This window comes from Felis catus, chromosome X, assembly GCF_018350175.1.
Source record: "Felis catus isolate Fca126 chromosome X, F.catus_Fca126_mat1.0, whole genome shotgun sequence".
NCBI lineage: Eukaryota > Metazoa > Chordata > Mammalia > Carnivora > Felidae > Felis > Felis catus.
This window is the reverse complement of record NC_058386.1, coordinates 71,546,088-71,571,603: the sequence shown is the minus strand read 5'-3', so window position 1 is coordinate 71,571,603 and position 25,516 is coordinate 71,546,088. Positions and strand designations below refer to the sequence as shown.

At 34.6% G+C, this 25,516-nt stretch overlaps 1 protein-coding gene across 1 annotated transcript in view; it reads right to left on the bottom strand.

Moving 5' to 3' along the window:
- The window catches only part of DACH2 (dachshund family transcription factor 2), a 742,450-nt gene extending 717,234 nt beyond the window's left edge, over positions 1 to 25,216 (bottom strand). The window contains exon 1 of the mRNA XM_019824052.3: positions 24,376 to 25,216. Coding sequence (XP_019679611.1) covers positions 24,376 to 24,887 — 512 coding nt within the window. The 5' untranslated portion in view covers positions 24,888 to 25,216. The remainder of the gene's footprint in view (positions 1 to 24,375) is intronic.
- Positions 25,217 to 25,516: the final 300 nt, after the last annotated feature.

Below are 25,516 nucleotides of genomic sequence, written 5' to 3'. Positions count from 1 at the left end.
TCTGAGTCCTTCTGAGGCATATTACAAGCTTAGCTCTATAGTTTGGAATTTTAAGAGAGTGATGTCATAATTCTGACTCTAATACAACAATTGCTGATAAACTTCTCTGAGTTTTTTTTTTAATTCTCAGAGAATATAAGCCTCCTTCATAGAGGGCACTTAATCTCTTATTTGGTGAATAATCAACTGGTTTATGCATTCCTTATTCTGATCCTTGAATGAAAAAAAAATTATTGGAGCTTTAGATTCAAATTGTTTTCTAACTTTCTTAAAAATACTTAAAAATCCTGCTTTGAACATCCAATGGAAAAAAGACAGTCTCTTTAACAAATGGTGCTGGGAGAACTGGACAGCAACATGCAGAAGGTTGAAACTAGACCACTTTCTCACACCATTCACAAAAATAAACTCAAAATGGATAAAGGACCTGAATGGGAGACAGGAAACCATCACAACCTTAGAGGAGAAAGCAGGAAAAGACCTCTCTGACCTCAGCCGTAGCAATCTCTTACTCGACACATCCCCAAAGACAAAAGTGAATTACTGGGACCTTATGAAGATAAAAAGCTTCTGCACAGCAAAGGAAACAACCAACAAAACTAAAAGGCAACCAACGGAATGGGAAAAGATATTCGCAAATGACATATCGGACAAAGGGCTAGTATCCAAAATCTATAAAGAGCTCACCAAACTCCACACCCGAAAAACAAATAACCCAGTGAAGAAATGGGAAGAAAACATGAATAGACACTTCTCTAAAGAAGACATCCAGATGGCCAACAGGCACATGAAAAGATGTTCAGTGTCGCTCCTTATCAGGGAAATACAAATCAAAACCACACTCAGGTATCACCTCACGCCAGTCAGAGTGGCCAAAATGAACAAATCAGGAGACTATAGATGCTGGAGAGGATGTGGAGAAACGGGAACCCTCTTGCACCGTTGGTGGGAATGCAAATTGGTGCAGCCGCTCTGGAAAGCAGTGTGGAGGTTCTCAGAAAATTAAAAATAGACCTACCCTATGACCCAGCAATAGCACTGCTAGGAATTTATCCAAGGGATACAGGAGTACTGATGCATAGGGCCACTTGTACCCCAATGTTCATAGCAGCACTCTCAACAATAGCCAAATTATGGAAAGAGCCTAAATGTCCATCAACTGATGAATGGATAAAGAAATTGTGGTTTATGGAATACTACGTGGCAATGAGAAAAAATGAAATAGGGCCTTTTGTAGCAACGTGGATGGAACTGGAGAGTGTGATGCTAAGTGAAATAAGCCATACAGAGAAAGACAGATACCATATGGTTTCACTCTTATGTGGATCCTGAGAAACTTAACAGGAACCCATGGGTGAGGGGAAGGAAAAAAAAAGAGGTTAGAGTGGGAGAGAGCCAAAGCATAAGAGACTGTTAAAAACTGAGAACAAACTGAGGGTTGATGGGGGGTGGGAGGGAGGAGAGGGTGGGTGATGGGGATTGAGGAGGGCACCTTTTGGGATGAGCACTGGGTGTTGTATGGAAACCAATTTGTCAATAAATTTCATAAATAAAAAAATAAATAAATAAATAAAAATAAAAAAATACTTAAAAATCACTTAATTGCTCGATACTATGTTTTAAAATCTGCTTTTCATAACCTCAGGATTCTGAAGAAGTGTTTTCAGAACCCAGGAGGTGTGGGTAGCACTTGATGTTATGACTGAGTCAGTAGAAATGTGGAGACTCAATCAATGAAAGCAGATCTCTTGTTAAACTTTTATGCAAATGATAAAATGATAAACCATAAATATATTTATTTTATTATAATAAAATAATAAAAATGAGCTTGAACACAACTGTTCCATAATTGTTATGCAAATAACATGTTGTGGAAAAGTTACTAGAAGTCAGGGATTATAAAATTGATTTCTACTATTGCCAAATATTCAAACCATTCTTCTTGGTCTCCGTTAAAACCGAAGCAATGTCTGTTCAACTTATTTAGATTTTTTGGAAAACCACAACAATGACTTTGAGGATTAACTCAATCTGTAAAAAAGAATGTATTAACAAGCGCATATTCAGTTCATTGTTTTTATCATATGATACAGTAATGCACTACTTTTTTGGGGGGAGGGAATGTAATAATCATGTTAGCTTCCAAAGGGAAAAAAGATAGACAAAGCTTCATGAGATACCAATAGAATAAGTTGTAAAGGAATCACCCTCCATTCCCACAGGATAACCTGGTCCTTCTGAATTTGGTGCAATCCTGAAAGCAGTGGTCTCTTCACTGTAGAAATCTATAAATAGCTGTCTTACAGGAATACATGTGAAATCTCCAGAACAAAGTTCAAAAAAGTCAATGTTGGAATGTCCAACAAGTTACACCCATTAGCTCCAATTGTCTAAATAAATAGCTTAAACATTTTTCCCCAATAAAATCAAATGAACTGAATTTTTATGCCTATTCTTAACAAGCAATGATGTTATATAAATGTCTATATACAGTGGTCATCAATATAGTAAGGATGTGCCACACTCCAATAGAAAATGACAGTTGTTGGGTATCAGTGGGTCTTGTTAATGAACTGGACTAGCACATGCAGAAGAAAAAGCTCTACAAGAAATAAGAAAAGAATGACATCACTGGTCTCAAGAACAAAATTATCTGGTGCAATCCATAAATGTTTATATTCTGTTTAGAATACATTTCTTGAGATTTTGTTCTCAAACACATTGGGAAATGATTTACATTATAAAAAGAAAATACCCTGGAGTTCACCATAATAACCAGTTAAAGCACAGAATTCAAATCAGTAGAAGACAATATGAAAAGTACATAAACGTTATGATTTCTGACTCCCACAAATGTACTTATAAGAAAGGATTTCAAGAGGCTCTAAAATATACACAGTAAGCTTATTTTCTTTTATTTCTATATGATTTATTACATTTTTACATTAGTATAAGAACTATGTCAATGTACAAAGTTTGACATGGCTTCTAAGGAACATTAATATGATTTATTATTATCATAGTTATCAATTTCTAACACAGTATTTATTATAAAAAAGAGACAATATATTGTATAGAATAATTATAGATACAACTAAATAGGACTATTGTGCTAAAAACTCTATACAGTCAATTTCTGGAAGCAGAAGCACAAAACCATAGTCAGATCTTACAAATACATATCTAGAGTACAACTTGGAATTTAAGCCTGAGTTCCCTAAGAGGAAGACTATATTTGTTCTGAGTTTGCATATCTTGAATTTGTATAATTTTTTTCAGGGAAAAGGGAACTGCTTCTGCTAAAGTAGTCTCAAAAACCAAGTGTATATTCATGATCAAGGTGGAGTCCCATTCCTTTGCTGCAGCTTATCCTCCATGGATTGGAAGAGCAAGCCAACTCCTTCACTCAGTGAAATGTTAAACACCATAGATAACTTGAGTGTTCAAGAATAAAGAAAACTTAACACTTGCCTTACAACAAATTTGAGGTTAATCCAAAAATGATGTCATCAGAGATACGGAACTATATTTCCTGCCAAAAGATGCCACATGTCAGGTCTATGGATAGTATATATGAGCCTTCTCACCTCTTTTCATACCAAATGCATACATTCATCTCGTACACATTAATGTACCTTCAGTGGTTTCATTATCAGCCCCATTTTCTGCTTCTTGAATTCATCCCTCCCCTGATTTAAAACCATCCCTTTAACACATCATTCCTAATTAGATGATTAGTGCTTGGAAGGGCAGGAGATAATTCATTTGCATAATTTAATCATAAAAAGAAGTTAAAGATACAGATTTTGCTGTTCATTTGTACAATTATCTTCTCCAGCCTGGGGGGCTGAGATATTAATGTGATTAAACAGTATTTCTGCAAACAGGCAACTGTATGTCCTCTATTAAAGGAAGGCTGGAGGCAAATGAAAAATTAATTTTAGAAGACAATTTCATTCTACATGACTGTAATATATAACAGCCCATATGCAGAAAAATCATTAAGCCTTAGGAGGGTACATGTGTCAAAAACTCTAAATGACACACAAGGCTGAATTTTCCACCAAAATAGAACTGGTAATAAATGGCCTACCAGCTGCCATGTCAGGCTAGAAAGTCAACATGCAAGAATTTCCTGGAAAATGAAGTACATAGAGTGTCACTCAAGTCAACCTGTTAATTTAGCACTGGTTGCAAAAACTTCTGAAAACTAACTGGTTCATTTTATTGAGATTTTCCTTTTTTCTTGTGTTCTGAATGTAGGTATACATGTGGGTTCATACATATTAGTGTGTTACCACTTTCAGTATTAAAAGCTAACATTTACTGAACTTTTATTATGTGTTAAGCACTTTATGAATGTGATCTCAATTAATCTTAACCCCATGAGTTATGTAACTAATATTATCCCCATTTTTAGATGAAAACCTAAGGATTGGATGGTTATATATCTACAAATGCCGGTATCTGAGACAGAACAGTAATCCCCTAGGTTTCTGTTGTTCAAGAGGAGCTGTCAATCAGAATCAGAATAATACACCCTTTAGGTATAGCAATGAATTTCCTTAAAATATGAATATTTCCCAAAGCAAATAATTTAATTATAAAAAATCATAGTTATACTGTCAAACAGAAAAGTGAAAACATTTTGAATACTTACATCTGTGCACTATATTAGGCAATATGAGTGATAAAATGACAAACATCAGACTGTTCCTGAATTTGAATAATTTAGAAGGTAGTTTAGAGAAAGAGAAAACATTTACAGCTTAAAACTTAATAATTTAGAGAAAGAAGAGAAGGAGCAGGAGGAGGAGGAAGGCTATCTGCAGATAAAATTTCAAAGAAGCAAGAAATCACTGCAGGTGATAAAGGAAGTCTTCACAGACGGGTTAAGACTTCAGCTAGATCTTTAACGATGGTTTTCAACTCTTGAGTATAGGCCATTCTTCCTGGAATCTCAATATTAATATTTTCTGATATCAGTTTCCTTAGGCAGTTTATATTATATCAGTGCACTGCCAATGATCATTTATTGGATATAATATTCATTTGAAGTTTAATCTCACCAAATTTGAAATATCAGGCAGGATGAAAAATCATTTGTTTCTCTACTTTGCTTTTGTATAACAGATACTAGGGTCATAGTGCCTAAAACAGTATTTCCACAACATTTTTTGGACAGGCTATCCTGATTGAGATAATCCAGTGTCTATTGTATGCACATGTCTTTTTTCAGTGCTACATAAGGAAGGGAAACAAGATCCTTTAAATCAACCCAACAGAGCTAAAATCAAATTTTAACAATGGAACTGCTTTTTTTTTCCTAAACAAGAATCTTAATAGCAGATGTTACTACATCTGGCTTTCCTTGCTTTTCTCCAGCTACAGAAATTAAAACTCACTCAGGATCAGTGACAGAATCTAATGGGAGTTTGAAAATGCTGACCAAACCCTTCTTCCCAATCACTTTGCTAAGATGCTAGGTGAATGGGCAAACTCCACCAGAGAAAATTCGTTTCCCAGGTAATTAGCAAGGAATTGCTATTGAGATCACCAACTTCTTAGCTTTACTCTGCAAAGATTTCACATGAGAACCTCATTTAAAGTTTAACCATTTCTTCATCACCAAACCTCCAAGGTCATAGAAATCCAACCAGTAGTCAAAGAGTAGCTAGAAGTGGTGACTACAGCAGGAGCTGTTTAAGTAACTTCCATGTGAAGTTAATAACGAATTTAGCACCTGCTGTTCTCTGTATATATACATACACATATTGATTGGGTTTCTTCAACTTAGAATGCATTACGAACCATCTATAGGTAAAGAACCATGACTACCAGTTCTGGGCTGTGCCTAGCAAACTTTTAGTACTCTGTTTATAAAATACCAATGTACTGAAATGAAAGTAGGAAATTAATTTACTCTTCATTAATATATGACATAATAATATCAACACACATGCTTCCTGGGACTAATAATGTTCCTGGTATAAAACTCAGTTCACAGCTAAAATTAACAACACAGGAAACAACAGGTGTTGGAGAGGATGTAGAGAAAGGGGAATCCTCTTGCACTGTTGGGAATGCAAACTAATGCAGCCACTCTGGAAAACAATATGGAGGTTCCTCAAAAAGTTAAAAATGGAGCTACCAACAATCCAGAAATTGTACCACTAGGTATTTACCCAAAGGATACAAAAATACTGATTCAAAGGGATACATGCACCCCAATGTCTATAATAGCCATATTATGGAAAAAGCCCAAATGTCCATGGACTGATGAATGGTTAAAGAAGATGTGGTGTATATATACAACAGAATACTACTCAGCCATCAAAAAGAATGAAATCTTGCCATTTGCAATGACTTGGATGGAGCTAGAGAGTATTATGCTAAGCAAAATACATCAGTAAGAGAAAGACAAATACCATATGATTTCACTAATATGTGGAATTTAAGAAACCATACAATTGAACATAGTGGGGAGAAAGAGAGAAGCAAACCAAGAAAGAGACTCTTCACTATAGAGAACAAATTGATGGTTACTAGAGGCGAGGTGGATGGGGGGGATGGGTTAAATAGGTGATGAGGATTAAGGAGGGTCCTTGTTGTGAAGAGCACCAAGTGTTGTGTGTAAGTGATGAATCACTAAATTCTATGCCTGAAACTAATATTACACTGTATGTTAACTAGCTGGAATTTAAATAAAAACTCATAATAAAATTAAGTGCATTATCCATTGTAAAAAATGTTAATAATAGATCAAATAAACAAACATTATTTAAATTATTTAGAAAACGTCATTTTTCACCATTTTATTCAGGACAGTTTAACTGAAGCACAGCATGCTCGTGGCAAAACAGGGATTGTTAAAGTAAATGTTCAAACCTTCATAATATAGTGAATGAGGAATACTTTTTAAAATTCAGTCAATTCGAGTCCCCTGAGTTCTTAATTCCAACAACTTTAATTTTAAAATTTTAGAAATTAAATTAAAAATAGTTTTTAAACAAAGCAAACTCTGATAGCATTATGAAATGTACTATAAAACTTGAAATATGATACATTGACTTATCTTTTAATCCTTAGCAGTTTCAATGAGCAATGTACACATAGATGATATGACCAACACTCTAGCCTTTCAGTTTCTTGACCTCCTCCTTTCCAAATATCTTGTCCTCTTTACTTCAGCCATTCATGCCCATGGTCATACCCTAAACCATGTAATTTACCATTAACTGCAACACTTTCTTATCTTTAATTTTGTGCATCCTACTCTCTGACTCTCGCTACTTCTTTGTTGTTCACACCTTCTAATACTTGAACTCCAACAATCCTTTGACCTCTTCTTGGAACCTCAAATTCATTGATACTACCATGCTTTCACTATCTCTCACATCCTTGATGTCCTTTTTTCCCTTAGCAGTTTAAAATGCATTGTCATCAATTATAATAACTTTTTGCAAAAACCTTCAACTCTCTTGACCTCTGGTTTTCTTATACACATAGCAAAACCATAAATCTCATTAAAGCCAATTATTTGCCTACATTGCACCAGTACCAACACAGCCCTACATAGTGGGATTAAAACATGCAACCACACTAACCATTTTGAATTTATGATCATAAAACCTCAATGAGTGTTTGGTGCTGCCTGGGAATCATACTAAACCTCTTTAAATACTTTACTCTCCTACTCATCTAGATGGCTATTTTACACTTTCTTTTTCACCGCAAACTCCAACACCTCCAACACCTCTAACACCTCTTTTCCAGTCCCCCCAACTAATTATTTGTTTCCCACTTTGTTGAGAAGATTGAAACAATCAGAACACGACTTCCATAGAGTCCCAATACCAGATCAACCAGAATCTCCACTCACATACTCAGGCTTCCTATCTGGAAATGCACTAACTGTGCTCCTATCTAAAACTGATGACTTTATTTGTGTACTGGAACCTATCCACTCCCTCCTATTCAAGAATATCACTTTAGCAATACTCCTCTCTCTTCTCTACATAAATTTTTAAAAATTTATCCTGGAAAATTGCTGACTGCATATGTTGTTATTTCTTCCATCTTAATAAAATATGATAACCTCTTGATCCATTGCTCCCTGCTCTCAAGCTACTCCCTCTGACCTTGAGTTGTATGCTATCTTTGCAGCAAATCCTTGTAAAGAGTTGTCTATACTCTGTCTCCAATTCCTCTCCTTCTATTCTTTCTTAAACACATGATGTCACCCAGACTTTTCATTCCCATTTTTCCACTAAAACTGCTCTCATCAAGATCACCAGTGACTTCCATTCTCACATCTAATGGCTAATTCTTGGTCCTCCTAGTTATTTTTGCTGATTAGCCACATTTGCATGGTTGATCACTCCTTCCTTTTTGATACATTTTCTTTTTAAAAACATTTTTTATATTTATTTTATTTTTGACAGAGAGAGACAGAGCATGAGTGGGGGAGGAGCAGAGAGAGAGGGAGACACAGAATCTGAAGCAGGCTCCAGGCTCTGAGCTGTCAGCACAGAGCCAGACACAGGGCTCAAACTCACAGACCACGAGATCATGACCTGAGCTGAAGTCAGACGCTCAACCGACTGAGACACCCAGGTGCCCCAATACATTTTCTTTCCTAGGACACCATTCTCTTTTTCCCCCCTATTTCACTGGATTTTCTTTCTCAGGCTTCTGCTGATTCCTCCTATTCTTCCTAACCTTTGAATTGATGTGACTCAGAATTCAGTCCTTGAAATTTTCCTCTTTTCTATTTACAATCACTCCTGTCTTAAAGTTATATCTCCTGTCCAGATGTCTCTCCAAAATACCAGACTTGCATACATGACTAAATCTCTGCTGAAAAGGAAGAAAAATACTTAAAAACTAACAAGTATAACAATGAACTCCTGAACTTTCTCCCCAAATCTGTTTCACCTATAGCCTTCCCCTTCTGAAATGACTCAAAACTTCATCTTCTCAGTTGCTCATACCAAAATCTTGGAGTTATTCATGACTCTTCTTTGTCTCACACTCAGTGTCTAATCCCTCAGGAAGTCCTATTGTTTTTACCTTCAAAACCTATCCAGAATCTGATTTTCACTACCTCTACCCTACTACTATGGTCTAAACCACCACCCTCTCTCCCCCAGTTCACTGCAATAGCATCCTGTTTCTACTCTTGCTCCACTTTAAGCCTATTCTCAATTTAGCAGCCAGATCAATCCTTTGAAATCCTAAGTCAAATCCTGTTACATCCTTGCTCAAAACTCTGCAGTGACTCCTCATTTCATTTATTTAATTTTTTTAATGTTTATTTATTGGGGGGATGGGCAGAGAGAGGGAGACACAGAATCTGAAGCAGGCTCCAGACTGAGCTGTCAGCACAGAGCCTGACACAAGGTTCAAACCCATGAACCACGAGATCATGCCCAGAGCCAAAATCGGATGCTTAACTAACTGACTGAGCCACCCAGGTGCCCCATTTTTTTAGAGAAAAAAAAAACTAAAATGGTTTAAAAGGCCATATATGACACTCCCACACCCGCAACATTGCCATTATAATCTGATTCCTACTATTCTCCTCCTCAGCTCATTCTACTCCAGCCTCACTAGCCTCCTTACTGCACTTGAAAATCGCAAGGCATGCTCTTGCTTTAGGGCGTTTGGTCAACTGTTTTCTCAACCTAGGATCTCTTTCCACAGATTTGGCTTTGCCAACTCCCCTCCCTTTCAAGTCTGAACAAAGCTCACATTCTCAATGAGGGCTATAAGACTCATTTTATTTAAAACTGCAACCAATTCCAGTTCACTCATACCTGTACCTTGCTCTACTTTATTTTTTCCATAGCACTTACCACCTTCTTACAATATAATTGACTCCTTTATTATTCATATTGTTTATTGTCTTCCTCTATCCACACTACAATGTCCTAGAATATAAGCAGGGATCTTTGTTTATTTTTAATACATGTATCCCAAGCACCTAGAAGAGTGCCTGACACAGAATAGACACCCAATAGCTATTTGATGAATGAATGAATGAATGAATGACACAATCTTTTTTATGTGTGTATACCTTATCTCTACAATAAGATTTAAAGCTCTCTGAAGGTACCCACAGAGTATTTTGGACACAAGAGACAGTTCATATGTTTTAGTAACTAGGTCCCAATTTCATAAATTCTTTCAATATTGTGCTTTAATGAACTACTGCCATCTCTACACACTTTCTTGAATTATTATTATTCTTTTCGCTTTTTCATTCAAAATGTTAAGTTTTTGTTGGTTCCCAAAACCTTCCTGTACATGCATATGGAATTGAATCACCACCAAGGGAGTTTAGTTACTGTATTTCTGAAAACATCATCATTAAAATGCAGAAATTCCTATCAGGGCATGTACCCTGAAGAAATTCCAGGGAAGATTTTGTGTAGTGCTTATCTCTCCTACTAGTTTCCTTATCTCTATTTCCCACTCCTAGTTTTTCCATAATTCTCTGAATAACTGGAAGAATCCACCACCTAACTAAACTTGTTTGCTCAAACTCATCTATCAAGATTTACGACTTCATAGACAGCATAGAGAGCATAGTGTACCAGAGGAGGTGCAACAGAGGAGGTACAACAGAAGACTTAGATTCAAGAACTGTTCTGCCTTGACTAGATTTTATGGCCTTAAGCAATTTACTTTACTTGTCTACATTTCGATTTTCTCACCTAAATTCACAATCAGATGACCTGCCTCATAGAGTTGCTGTGAGGATAAATGCAGAGAGTGTATGAACAAGCTTTGTAGCCTATGAGATTCTGCACAAACATAAGGTACTATTATTCCCCAGAAGCATTATAAGTTTCATTATAACTATGGATGATGCTGATTTAGCATTTAGTGAAGAAAATCTAAATGAGATTAAGTGATCCCCAGAAGTACCACATTGTAAAATGATCAGCCATCTGTTTATAAAAATTTAGAAATTTTTGGGGCGCCTGGGTGGCGCAGTCGGTTAAGCGTCCGACTTCAGCCAGGTCACGATCTCGCGGTCCGTGAGTTCGAGCCCCGCGTCAGGCTTTGGGCTGATGGCTCAGAGCCTGGAGCCTATTTCCGATTCTGTGTCTCCCTCTCTCTCTGCCCCTCCCCCGTTCATGCTCTGTCTCTCTCTGTCCCAAAAATAAATAAACGTTGAAAAAAAAATTTTTTTTTAAAAATAAAAATTTAGAAATTTTGCAACAAAATTATAAAAGCAGGCTATTCTAATGATCAGATTAAATGAGCTAACATATATGAGAGCACTATATAAACTATGTACCAGTATATACATGTAAAGTTTTTACTATTACACCTAGCTAGTAATTTTAAATTTCCAGATATATTTTCAGGCAGAAGGCATGAAGGAAATATTTAAACTTTACTGCACTTATTAAATACAAAAATGACAAAAATGCCACTTTGATGTTCTTTAATTCAAATTTTAATGTTCATTAAATAATCTTGAATGCAGTGGTTCAAATTACTTCCTAAAATGCACACTTAGTTACTATTGAATACTATAAAACTTCACACACATACCCAAAGGCAAAATGTAACCCTTTTTAAAAAATTCAGTCAACATGTGTTTTAAAAATGTGCTATGGCAAGCTAGAAGCAGGCTAATAGACCAGTAACAGTAATAGAATTTACACAAGAAATGTAAATGGATGTTGTATAAAATATTTTAGAAATTAAATTAACATTTACTAGCATAGTAAACAAATATTTTAGTGATAACACGTATTAAAATGTTCTATTATGGTTTCAAATGCCACCAGCTCACCTCACATGGAATAACATTTCCACATTTGCCTTTAGAGTTTTTATTTTTGTTTACAGCTAATATTTTTTATGCTTTCTGTTCCTGTTCAGGAATCTGCTTAAACTAACCACTAAAATAAAATGAATGCAACTAAATGGATAATTCATTTAAGAATTCTGTGGAAAGGCTTTCATCAGTCCACACTACACTGCCTACCTCTTATCTATCAGCTAGTTCTTGATCCATTCAATATTTCCATGAGAAATATTTTCTCATCAAGCTTTCTCCACCTTTATTTAGTTTCATTCTTTGTCCATGCCCAAATGGAACTAAATCAATGCTGACATAACCCAAATTACAGTCTTCCTATCTTTAAATTAAGAGCCTTCCTAATTGGGTAAACTGGCTGGCTCAGTCAGGGGAACATGGAACTCTTCATCTGGGGGTTGTGAGTTCAAGCATCACGTTAGGTGTAGAGATTACTTAAAAATGATAAAATCTTTTTTTAAAGAGCCTTCCTAATTAGACAGAAAACTTTAAATAGTTGAGCACCACTGCCTCTTCTTTGATGAAACATGAATCCATGAGACAAATACTTTTACATTTTTACCACTAATACAGAAAAATATCTAAAAGGAGGAATTTCTTGAGTTTCATTTACATTTAAAAACTGAGAGTGCTGTTGAAAACAAAATACACAGAAGAACAATCATTCAATTCTATGGGACTAAATTTCAAAGAATAATAAAAGCTTTCGACTCTGGCAACATGGAGATATGTAAACATCACACAACCTTGTGAAAAAGAACATGCCCCTAAAATAACAAAAACCTGTCAGTTTTCTAGTATGACAAAGACCAATCCAAAACAACTGCAAATGTTAGAAAGTGATTATACCAAATAAACTCATATCAGCTAAGTTCTGGAGTAGTTACTACCCTCTTCAGAGGTCAAGGTGTTCAACATGTGCCCATCATCAAAATGACCACTCTTGCAGGACATGATTGGCACTAAGACTAAAATGTTCCATTTTTTTTAAAACTACAAGCTGAAAATAGATTAATTATTCTTTTCAAAGAGTAGAAACACTTCACAGAAATGATTTAGTACTATACTCGTCAGTGTGTTTTCACTCAAAAGTCATGATTCTTCTGTCAACAAATGTTTGTTTAGCTTATGGAAGATGGTCATTTAGGGGACCTAAGCATAGGAAAATATGTTAAAATCAACAACTGGCTTCATGCAATTTTCCAGGTTTTGATCTGCTAAGAGTTTTAATGATTATTGTATCCATTACGTATATAAATATTTCTATAGACAACATAATAAATTCAAGCAAAATACACTTAGTTAATCAATAACATGATCCAATACACTGCTGTTAGCTATAACATATAAGCTCTATGTCTGCTAATTATTTATTCATTTCAGATATTTTCTTCATATAAAACATTTAATTTCAGATTTAATTCAATCTTAGCATGTTCCTGGGCTATCTCTCCTTCCCACCAGTGAATACGCATAAAATGTAAATACAATTTAATAGTAGAATAAGCAAATATATTTAGACACTTAAATATACTATAAATATTTTATAATGTACTGCAAAACCTAATTAATGTTATATTAATTTTCCATAATTTTGAATTGCATACATTATTTGCTTTTCCTTGCATTAATGTATGTTAGCTGAGAGTTAACAATGTAACAATAAAACTCTAGCTGGGTAATCTGGAAATAAGAAAAATAAGAATTTGGATAGTTCTTAAGATCACTACTTTCCCCTTGATAAGTAGCCTTGTACAGATGAATAGTATGTACTTATTAAATATTTGCTGAAATGAAGTGACAAATGAATGGACCTGGAAAATATACATATATGTATACATGTACATAATATTTATATGTTACATATGAATATATAATATTAACATACATTGGTTAACATTATATATGTATACTTATATACATACTCATATATATACTTATATTATATATATGTATATACACATATAATATGTGTGTGTTCCACTGAATATTCTAATTGGCTTATGAGACCTAAAACTTGTATACTATGTATAAAATATACTATGCAGTAAATTTTTTTTCTATGAATAAACTCCCCTTTTGTTTTCCTCAAATAAAAACCTAGAGGCTACTCATAAATATTTTTTACAAAATAAATTTAGAAATTTAGCAGATCACAGGCTATTTTCAAAGCAGCAGGCTAAATATTAATATTAAACATTTAATTATACATGTTTGCAAATATTCTTCCAAAGCAAATCAAACTCTAAGCTTAAGGATCTATTTAAAACTCTAACACAAATGAAAGAAAGCTTTTGCACATGAGGAAAAAAAACATGGTTTTTAATCCAAAGTTGCACATTTTACTACAAAAATATGTCTCAGAGAATGGCTAATTTAATGAGTTCTTAAGGGCTCATATCATAAAGATTCAGCAAATATATGTCAGAGAAAAGATACTAAAGTCAATTAACTATAGCCATTCTTAAGTAGAAATACCTGTTTTATTCCAGTCTCCTCTTGATGTATATTTTATTTATAACATGAGTAATTCTCTACATTCATAAAACTAAATATTTTGTTTTATATCTCAATAACTCTATTTTTAGTTGAACATTCCTGGTATAATTCTATAGACTAAAAACAATCTAGTGTTTACTGACATAACACATGAGGCAGATATGAGAAAGGAAATTTAAGTATTCAACAATGGATATATAGCAAAATATTTGTAACCACAAAGATTTCACAATTTAGCAAATATAATAAAAGAGATATATAGTTTACATACCCTAAGCTAAAGATAGCATGATTCTAGAATGTAAGCTCCATGAGAGAAAAGACTGTTGTGTTCACTCTGTTTGCAGCAACTAAAACATTGTCTGGCACCACATAGTATACTCTACACACACACACACACACACACACACACACACACACTCATGACAAATCTAATCATAATACCAAAACTATTGTGAAGAGGTTTTTATTTTAATACCAATAATTAAATTGGTAGATTGAGTTCTTCAAATGTCTACAGATTAAAGACAACACTGCAAAAAAGATACGAGGGTCTAATTAATGTTCTGTGGAGAATTGTTTCAATTGAAGTACTGAAATTTTTGTAAATAAATTTCCATATCATACAGCATCCTACCCTATTGTTCATAGTGTTATACAAAGCAAGTCCTCAGTGTCTGTATAGTTATTATCCCCTCAGAAAGAACAAGGTCTAACATGCATATATAATAACATAGTATAAATGGACACATTAAAGATTTTATATTGTTTTTGTGAATTTGGTGTGCTTTAATATGGCATTAAACTCAACGTTCTTAAAATAGATACTACATAAATTGCACCTATGTAGCCTACTATCTAAAACCATTAAGAGATAGAATAATCTTAAATGATAATTATGTATGTATTTTTTAATATTTTACTTTAATACAGCACAGTATTTCACAATTGATACATAATATAGATAATGAATTAACAAATATAATAAAAATTAAATCTATCTCAATGTTTGTGATGCTATTACTATGCTTTTTAGACAAATAAGTGAAAGAAAGACTTTTTCCAAAATAAGTGAAAGACAGACTTCTTCCAAAATAACTAAAAGCTCAGAATCTAGCATATTGCTGTAAGCTATAATGGTTATAACTGTTAATCCAATACACCTTTTATACAAACCCATAAACACATGAGTGGAAAAATAGCACAGATGTTCATCTCTAATGCAATTTCCATTCAATTTCCTAAGTGCGGTCCCTGTGTGCAAACTAGCTTAACGTTATGTTTAGCTTGCAAATTCTTTTAATAAATAATGAATGCAATAAAACTAGGAGATCAATGGCAAGCTGAGAAATCATAAAAAAAAAAAGCCTTTTGTGTTTAGGCTGTTGCCCATTTCAAACTTTAATCCAGAGACAGATCAATATTACTTTTTTCTTTTTAACTCATCACATAAATAGCAAATAGACTAAATGTAGCCTAAATGCTGTTACCAGCTAACAGTTGCCAGAAACCTGATAAGATCATTGGACACAATTGCAATGGAATGTTTTTTACCTTAACATACACACTACATTATCCACTATTAAGCAGTCAACTTGTTTAAGAATAAAATGGTTATGCAGCAATAAAAATACTGTGGTTCATTATTGTTTTTAACTTTCCTATACTATATATATTTTTTCCAGTAGTGTAATTGCAAAGTTTTCATCACAATTTCCTCTAATAAACTAAATAACTATAATGGGTCAAAATAATACATACATATGAGTAGCTTCAACCTCAGGGATCCTAGATGAAAGGAAATTTTACTCTTCAAAACTAATTACACCTGAAAGAACTAAGTTATTCCTTTAACTGGATGGGGGATACTTCATGAAAATTAATGTTGCATTGGATAGATCTTGAGATTATACAGGGAAAAATTAAATCATAATACTTCAGTATTTGTGTTTCTATTTACAGGCTATAGATAGAAGGGAGAAAAACCCTCTTCTTACCAACTAATTTTGGATAAACATGCATTTACTGTTTGAAAGATCAAAAGTAAACTGTCACTAGGCATGGTGCTGATATCAAGTAGTATAAATCTATATAGCTGAGAATGATTTTATGGTAGTAGGCTTGCCTTATTTATTAATTCTTGGCTATTCATATTAGAGCATCTTCTGTGGGTTTTCACTAAAAGGAAATATAAGGAAGTCATCTTTTCTTTAAAGATATATTTCAGTTCAAAATTCTAATTTCATATATTAGATTTTGATACCTTTATAGGTATATTTATGAAAAGTTTATGGCATGATTACAAATGGTTTTATAATGGAATTAAAATTTCAGGATTAGTGTCTTTAATAACTGCATACCTTATGTAACTATTTCCTAGCTTTTCAAAGGAATGGAAATTTGTGCAAAGAATTCTGATAAAATGAATAAATGTGTATGTGTGCATGTGTGTATTCATTTAACAAATGTGAATTAAGTACCTGAAATATACACAATATTAGGCTTAATGAAGTTCTGCAATGAATATGACTAAAGTTAAAATTTATTCCTCAGAAATTATTATTACAAATTCAAGGTTTTGTTTATGTAACAAATTCCATTCTCTTTTAAGAATATCATTATAGGTAGGGATAAATATATCAATTTTCTCTTTATTACATTCAATTTTTCATAAAATAATATGCATTATGTTATATTCACATTCTCGATATGATAATTTCATCAATTCTAATATATAAGTTTAGCTCTAAAGAAAGATGTGGCAAAATATTATCATGAAAACATTCCCATGTTTTAAGCAAAATTTGAAAAAAGATTCCTGTCTATAACTTTATTAAACTTCATTATAAAATTATCTTTACACTGTAGACAATAGCATGTATTCTAAGCTTCTAAAATTAGCCTAATAGTGGAGATAAAAATTCTCCTGAAGAATTTAAGACCGCAACGGTATCAATTAACAGTGTTTCCAGTTTTCCTGTTTTAATAAAGTTAACAAAATTATGATGAAAGAATACTGTAAAGGTCTGCAAAGAGGAACTACCTCTAAAAGCTGATTTTTTAATATATATTCTTCAGAAAGTTTAACATAGAAAAATTGAATTTCTTTTTTAAAACCTGTCTCAGAGAATGATACTGAAAGTAGATTTTCACACTTCAGTTGAGATGGTAAGTCTGAACCCTTATTTGAAGTACCTCTCTTAGTCAAAGTTTATATTTGCTCCAGTTTTGTTTCTATTTAACCATGATGAAAATTAAATGGGTACATGTAAAGTGCTTAGGATGACGTCTGGTACATACAACTGGTATCTCTTTGTGAAAACTAAATTAAAACTATATTGCTTTCCCCCCCGCCAAAAAAAAAAAGTAAAACCTGTCTCAGAGATTAACTAAAAAGTTATAACACCTACAACATTCAATTCAAAATATTTCACAACAATTGACAGAATTGTTTCTCTCCTAAAATCAAGGTAACAAAGCCACACGTTAAATGAAATAAAATATGATCATTATGATATTTAATGCATGTAAACAATAAATTTCACTAGCATTACAATAAAGTTCTTTTGGTGTGCCTATGCTTTTCTACAGTCTAAGAAATTAGATTATAAAAGTAGCATTTATTGTTACTGAATGACTTACTAATAATTACACAGAATATAAATAACTGAAATATACTAAACTGAAATAAACTTTTCTAAAATTTTCAGCTTTACAAAGTGAGGAATGATGCATATACAATGGACAGGCTATCTTCTTCCTACTAAAAAGAAATATCAAATCCTGAAGGAGTTCTGAATCCTTTGGTAGTATATTACAGCTGCATTAAACCAACAAGAAGCTTATTAGTATGGATTTAAAAACTAACACCCTTTTGTAATCAATTTGGATACAGCATTATTCTATTTATAGTGACACTTTCAATTTGTCCCAATCATATATTACTTATTCTCATTTTTCCTACCATGATTAAGTATTAATGTGGGGGGCACTTTTAAGTAGCTACACTATATTTAGGTGTTAATATATTGATTTCCACGATTTTAGAATAATTAATATAGCATGAAAATTAAGACTTTTTCCCGTGAAGAAACTCATGATTAATTTGATATTTTTCACTGATTCCTAAATAAAATAAAATGCAGTTAGTTGTTCTAGCAGAAAATGGAAAAAGGGATGCTGCCACTTTAAAAGCTTCGATCTCTTTGACATTGCTGGCAGAGTATGGGAACATTAATGCATCTGTCATGATAACAAGCTAAGAATAACATCTAGACATCAAACCAAGCAGAGAATCCATCTGAAGTGATTCATTCAGATCTGTCTCATTGATTTATTAAACACACGGCAACATCTGCAGCCTCACAGAGCCGCTTGGTGAAATTAATGCAAGATCAATTCAAATGGAAAAAAAGTGTAAAAGAGATAAATCAAAACGCAATTTGCATGCAGTTCCACAATCAGGCTTATTGGGTACAAATGCTCATTTTCCCTTCCAAAGAAAATGTGTTTAAATGTTTTATCTTTTTAGAATTGTGTAATCTGAAGTGACAGTGAAGAGTTTTGCATGTTGAGATGGTAAAAGGGAAGAAAAAGAGGGGAAAATGCTACAAAAGACCTTTTGAATATGCAACAAGAATATCATTAATACCTAATTGTTTTGCTTTGGGAGAAGGTTTGATGCCCTTTCTCTGAAAACAACATTTTCACTTTTGGTCAATTATGGTGGTTTTAATACATATTTGAAATGCATATAGTGGATAAACTTAAATCATTTGTATCTAAGTGCACCAGATAAAGTGACCCTGAAGATCTAGATTGCCAAATGAAACATATCATGATTAAGGTTTCTTACAATTATATTTGCCTGCTTGAAGCACTTTTAAAGTACATAGGGATTTCATTCAGACAAAGATCACCTAAGAGAGCACCAAATAATTCAGACAATATTTTCTACAGTATTAGGAATTTCCTGTGTGAAACCATATAAAACATTAATGTCTGAAGACCATTACTTCCTAATTACTGGCATTCATGTACTATACATTAAGGGTAATATCACACATAAATATCCAAAGAAATTCTCCATCATATCATGCATCACTTCTTTAATGTAATATACATCACCTAATAGATGAGTGTTTGGACAAATATTAAATCCAGTTAGAGTATTTAGATAAATACAAAAATTGTTAGTTATGCAGAACTGTACATTTAAAATAAATGTACATGTAGAAGTTATGTACACTGGCACATGACTAAATTGCTTTAATTATAATCTTGAATCATTCTTCTAATAAAAGATCATTGACAACTATTTGACTGCTGTTAATAGACAATCTGACTATCCTCTCATTAGCCCATGAAATAGTCTGTATTTACTACCCAGATTAACTTCTAAAACATTATTATTATTTCTGCAAATGTTAAGTCATTCAAAATATTAGCCCAGGAAAGTGATGCAAGTTCTTCAAAAATCTGGTTTTGCATAACTTTCTTATGAATGAAAACATCAATTTTCAAAGTAAATTGTTATTCTGTGTAGATTATGAATTATATTCATTGAGTGTGAATACAAAGCCAAAATCATTGAGTATTTACAATAATTGCATTTCTTGTATTTGAAAGTAGTTTTAAATTATTTTAAAGTCATAATTCACATAAAGTTATTCTAACATGGATGCCCATTTATGCTTTGTTCACACAGTCAAAATAACAATTAACTACAATTGGATCATATAAATTTTTAATATAAAAACTGAATTTTATTCTTTTGAATATATGTTGAGTCATGTCTCCAAATATGTTAAAATGTTTTCTTCATCATACATTCTTGTTTCCCCAAGCATTCATTTAAATATATAAATGACTGAATAACATTTAATCAGTTGATCCCCAAATGAAAGTAAATGCTGATGAAATTTAACAATGTTACTTTTACACAGGTAAAAGGTAGATAAAAATAGATAACACCAAAACGTGCTGATTTTTCACATTTACTGAATATCAATTTTTAATTTAATATTTTACTGCTATATTAAACTTTGAAGAATTTAGAAAGGAAAATTCATTGCATGGGAGTGAGATTTTTAGACATTTGCTTTCTGAATCTGCCTGCTCTGATATTAAAAACTCCAAGTTTTGTTGCACAAGAAATGAAAAAAAAAAAATCACGGTGACTCATCTGCCAAAAAAAAAAAATCTAAAACAAGATAACTTTGTGTTAGTTCTTTTCATCATCATTTTCTTAATAGTCCTCAAAGTAATCTCCATACAATTAGTTTCTGAAGTAAAAAAGTAACCAGGAAAAATATTGTACAGTCCTTTGGAACTGCAGTGATGTAAAGCTTGGTTTATTTAATAGAACAATGTATAGTCAAGAAGTTTTTTTAGTCTTACTATTCTCTAGTAGCTGAGGCAAGTATTATTTTCCAAATACTTTTCTGGGAAGACAACTTGGAATATTTTGAAAATTAGCTAATAACAAAATAATTAATATAAACCACTGATAGAGTTCTTATGACTCTCAGTACTGTAAAAGAAACAATCATGTACGTATTTTATTCATTCACTTTTCGGCAGTGCACATAAATAAATATGTGTCCTGAGCTGAATCAAAATGTCACTTAGTGGCAATACATTAAGGTCTTTGAAAGTGACCAATTTGAAAATGGTCCATTTTGTGTCTTCTGGAATAGTGTAGGAAGCATTCCAAATTAGAATACCCTAAGTCAGGACTTATACTCTTCCCCAGTTAACTGACACAGAGAGGAAGAAATGTTTAGTGTGTAGGAAAAGAAAATTACCAATGACACCATTACAAATAGGCCTTCAACTGAACAATACATTATGGGAATTTATTCATCAGGATATAAGGATTAATTTTTTTCTCAAATAAAAATAGCATATAAGAGTTTCTACTCACTGAACATATATATACTCTTTCCTTGCATTTTCCCCTTTAAGCAAAAGAGCTAAGAAGTCTTGAGTCCTCAGTGACAATCTTCGTTAGCCAAGTCTCCATTGATTCATCGCTCATGTTTTTAGGCACCTCTATAAGCTCTTCTGATTCATCTTTTACCTCCTCTCATAGCATCATCCTGCTCATATCCTATATCTCTTTTTTCTTACTGGCTTCATGTCTCATCTACCTTATTTTGTCTCTCTTGGGCCCCATTCATATTTACATCCCTCACCTTTCTTTTCACGGACTAGAAAAGTCATAGAAATAATGTTGATCTAAATAATAATCTCACAATTTTATAAAATCATTTGGATAGTGGGAGTGATTGAAGGTACACATTTCTGTAAATGATGTTACCTAAAGTCATAAAGCATCCATTATATATAGCATTATCACATTTTGTAGCTTTTAACAACATGGTTATGAGGGCATTTTGCTTTGATAAAATTGGGTAATGTTATTTTATCATTAATTAGATTTTTCCCAGATATTGTGGTTGTTTTTTTTTTTTTTTTTTTTTTTTTTTTTTTTTTTTACTATCTAGAAATTGCATTATAGATGTGTTTCTAGTAGTTTTCCTCATCTCCATTCATGGGCTGCATTCATAGAATATATTTCATAAATTTTTACAATTATATATTGTGACACTTGTCACTCATATACAATGCACGTGAATAAATAACATCCCCATAAACAAATAAATGCAAAAGGAGGCACAGGCATCATATCTCATACATATTTCTTCTTATGTTTTTAATATTTCCCTATCACCTGTATACATGCATATACATATACAAAAGCAATTTAAGCCCTCAAAAAAGTTAGCACTGCCAATGCTGTGATAAGGAGTAAATAAAACTTAACTGAATTAAATAATAACCTAAAAACACATCATACATTAGGGTCCAAAAATAGTATAAGAACACCTGCTTCTTGATACAGAGTAATCTATCATTTTTCCCTTCAGTAAGTAGCTGTAGTATAAATTAATTAAAGAAAACTTTCTATTTACAGAGGAAGTATCAAAGTCACATTAAAATACTAATCTATTTATTTTTAAATGAAAGTCATAGATTTTGCTCAAGGATGTGTAAATTAAATATTGAAGTAGGGCAAATTTCTTGCATATAATAATTGTTCCACTTTAAGAATGGGTATTTGTAAGAAAGAAGAGGGAAGGGAAGGAGGAGGAGTGAGAGTGGAGGTGGGGGAGATAGGTTTTCATGTCTGCAATTGTTTAAATGTGTCTTTTTAAATGGCAGCAAATGAACTAGATGACTTTCATCTTAAGTCCCTGGTAATTTTCTGAGTTTGTATGTTAGTACAGTGCTTTGTGGTCAAAATAAAATTTCCTTTCTACTCTTAAAACTTATAATTGCTTATTTTATTGAGGGAGCAGTTATTCTTTGTGTTTTAAGGCCATCTATCTACCTTGAGAAAATTTGATCTAATAAACCAGGTTTATAAGCCCCAGATATGAATCACCTAGAAGTTCTCATAAAAGAGGTTTCTGTTTAATTGCTAGAACACAGGAGAACACTGCTTAAAGTGGGGGAAGAAAGGTTCCCTTGTAAGTTCTGTAGCATTACTTTATTGTAGCAGTCAGCAACAGTTGTCTACAAGTCGTCACTAAACTTCAACAATACATAGTAATTTGGATTTTACAACAGATGTGACAATTCAGTTAGTTTTAGTTGGTAAATCCAGGGCTCTTATGATTTAAAGTTGCCCCGTGAGAAAGTCCACCTCTGCAGAAGTTTTCTGCAAAATGATCAACAGTAGTGCTGTTTTACAACAAATCCCTTTGCTCTCTTTAACCCAGTGATGATTTCTTGGTTTGTATGCCAAATGTGTACATGCTTAACAACATGATTACCAGCCCAGAGATGGAATAAAAACACTAAGAGGACTAATTCACAGGTCTTTAAAAAGTCAAATACTCTTGAGTATAGTTTACTTCACTTTATTTTTTTAAACTCGGAAAATACTGAATACAATTTGCTGATGGGCATATGCGAATAGACATTTGTTCTACAATGTACTTCTAAACTGTCATATGAAGAAGGTACACTTACAACCAGAGAAGCTGGTCATCATCATCATTTAAGGAATCCTCTCTGTGGGGGAATAGGATCCTTCCAACTGTTTGCCTGGCGGTGGGGAAGAGCTGGAAGCATCCTCTCCAACTTCTACTTCAACCCTCAACCAGTTCCCAGACTCAGCGTTTCATTCCCCACATTGCCCTGTGCGGATTACCCAAAAGAGACGACCCCAGGAAAGTGACATCTGTTGTTATTCTTTTTTTTTTTTTTTTTTTTTTTTTTTAATGGGATCCATCGACTTTCCTGTATCCTGAACCGGGGAGCTTTGCCCAGCAGGCATCTGCATTGGCTCACACACACGCGTTTTCTCTAGCACGCTCTCTTGCGCTCTGTGTGTGTGTGTGTGTGTCTCTGTTTCTGCTCTCTTTCATACACAGACACTCATAAACACACCATCACCATCACCACCATCACACACGTCGCCGTGCACTCTCACAACAAACACACAGAATGGGAAAAGAATCACCCTCTGGGTTGGATTCTAAATTTCAGACCCTCTGCCTCCCCCAAATGCTGTATTCTGGATTGCCAATTTAGGAGCCCAGTTTACAGCTCTGCCAGCCTTCTCCTCCCCCCCCCCCCCCGCCCCCGGAAAGCCCATGGTGTCTGTGTTCAGGAGAAAACCTATCCGACCCGTATGGCCACAGAAGAGGAATGAAAACCACATAGAGAAATTAACAACCACAAGCAGCCAAAAAAGCCATGCAAGATATGGACGAAAAGCTGAAAAGTTTCAGTAGAGGACAGCAAACTGAAGTTTGTGCGGGACTTAGACCCATGCCCTGCCACTGAGCGGGGAGACCAGAAGGGAAGAACAATTAATGAGTCCTTCTAGTCCCCTTTCCCCACCGACTTACAGCCTGAAGAGTAGAGGCAATCTAGTTAAGGCACTCTACAAAGTTGGATGCTGTTGATGAAACATGCAGAAGAGGGCAAAGAGGGAAGAGTAAGCTAAAACATGAGTATCTCACCTGGCATTGGTGCAATCGGTGAACAAAGTTTCGAAGTCTTTTCTGGTGATGAGTTTGCAGCGGTTCACCCCCGGCTGGATGGCCCCCAGACCGCGGAGTATCCGGACCTGCTCCACAGTACATACCACGGGGGATATGTCCAGTCTCTTCAGCTTGGTGTACACCGTGTGCAACCCTCCCACCAGGTGCTTAAGGAAGAGATCAAAGACTTGCGGCAGGCAAATCAGTTCCTGACCATCCATCAGGAACGAAGCCACCTTCACCCCATGCATGTCCACCATCCTGCACTCGGTGTTGGTGTTGCCACTGCCTCCGGTGGCTCCACCAACTCCGCCACCCCTGGCGCTGCTGCTGTGGTTATTAGCCATGAAACTGTTGATCATATTAGGGGTGAGACGAGGAGGCTCCCCAGGAGTCGAGTACAAGGTTTCTGCCCGAAATAAGCCCCCCGGGACGCCGGCACTGCTGGAAGTTGCAGAGATCACCGGAGGTACGGAGACAGCCATGGTCATTCAGTCTCAAATCGTAGGTTTTTGGGCCCTGTTTTCTCACCCTGTCTCCTCTAGGTCTCCTCGCACTCGCTCCCACACTCTGGCGCGCTTTGCTCTCTCCAAACTGTTTTCAAGTCTATGGTAGCCCGGCTCACACTCACGTTCACGCTCACCCACTACGCAGCAAATGGCTAGTAGCCCGGACGCGCCGCGTTCGGAGAACCCACCCCCAACACTCCTTCTTACTAGACTGGCAGCGTCCCCCAGCCAATGGACCCCACTCGCCTCGGCTCCTGAGCGCGCCCAATGGCTGCTGCCCGCGAGGAGGTGGAGACTCTCTGGCCGGCCTCCCAACTACCTGAGGCCTTTCAGGATTCCCTGGTAGAGGAGGATGGAGCTCGAGAAGGGGGCGGTGTGGTTCCTTTGCTTCCAGCCTAGCAGGCAGAGGAGAGAACGTCCAATTATCACGCAGAGCTCTCAAAGTGGCCTGGGATATAAGCCCCTCCCCCTCCATGCCCCACCAACGTTGATGTGGGAACACAAAGCGCGAGTCCAAAACATGCCTCTCCGCAACCCTAAACCACCCTGCACCTGGATTCAATTCCTGAAAGGGTGGTGGCAGCTCCAATTCCATTTGCACATTGCTCCTA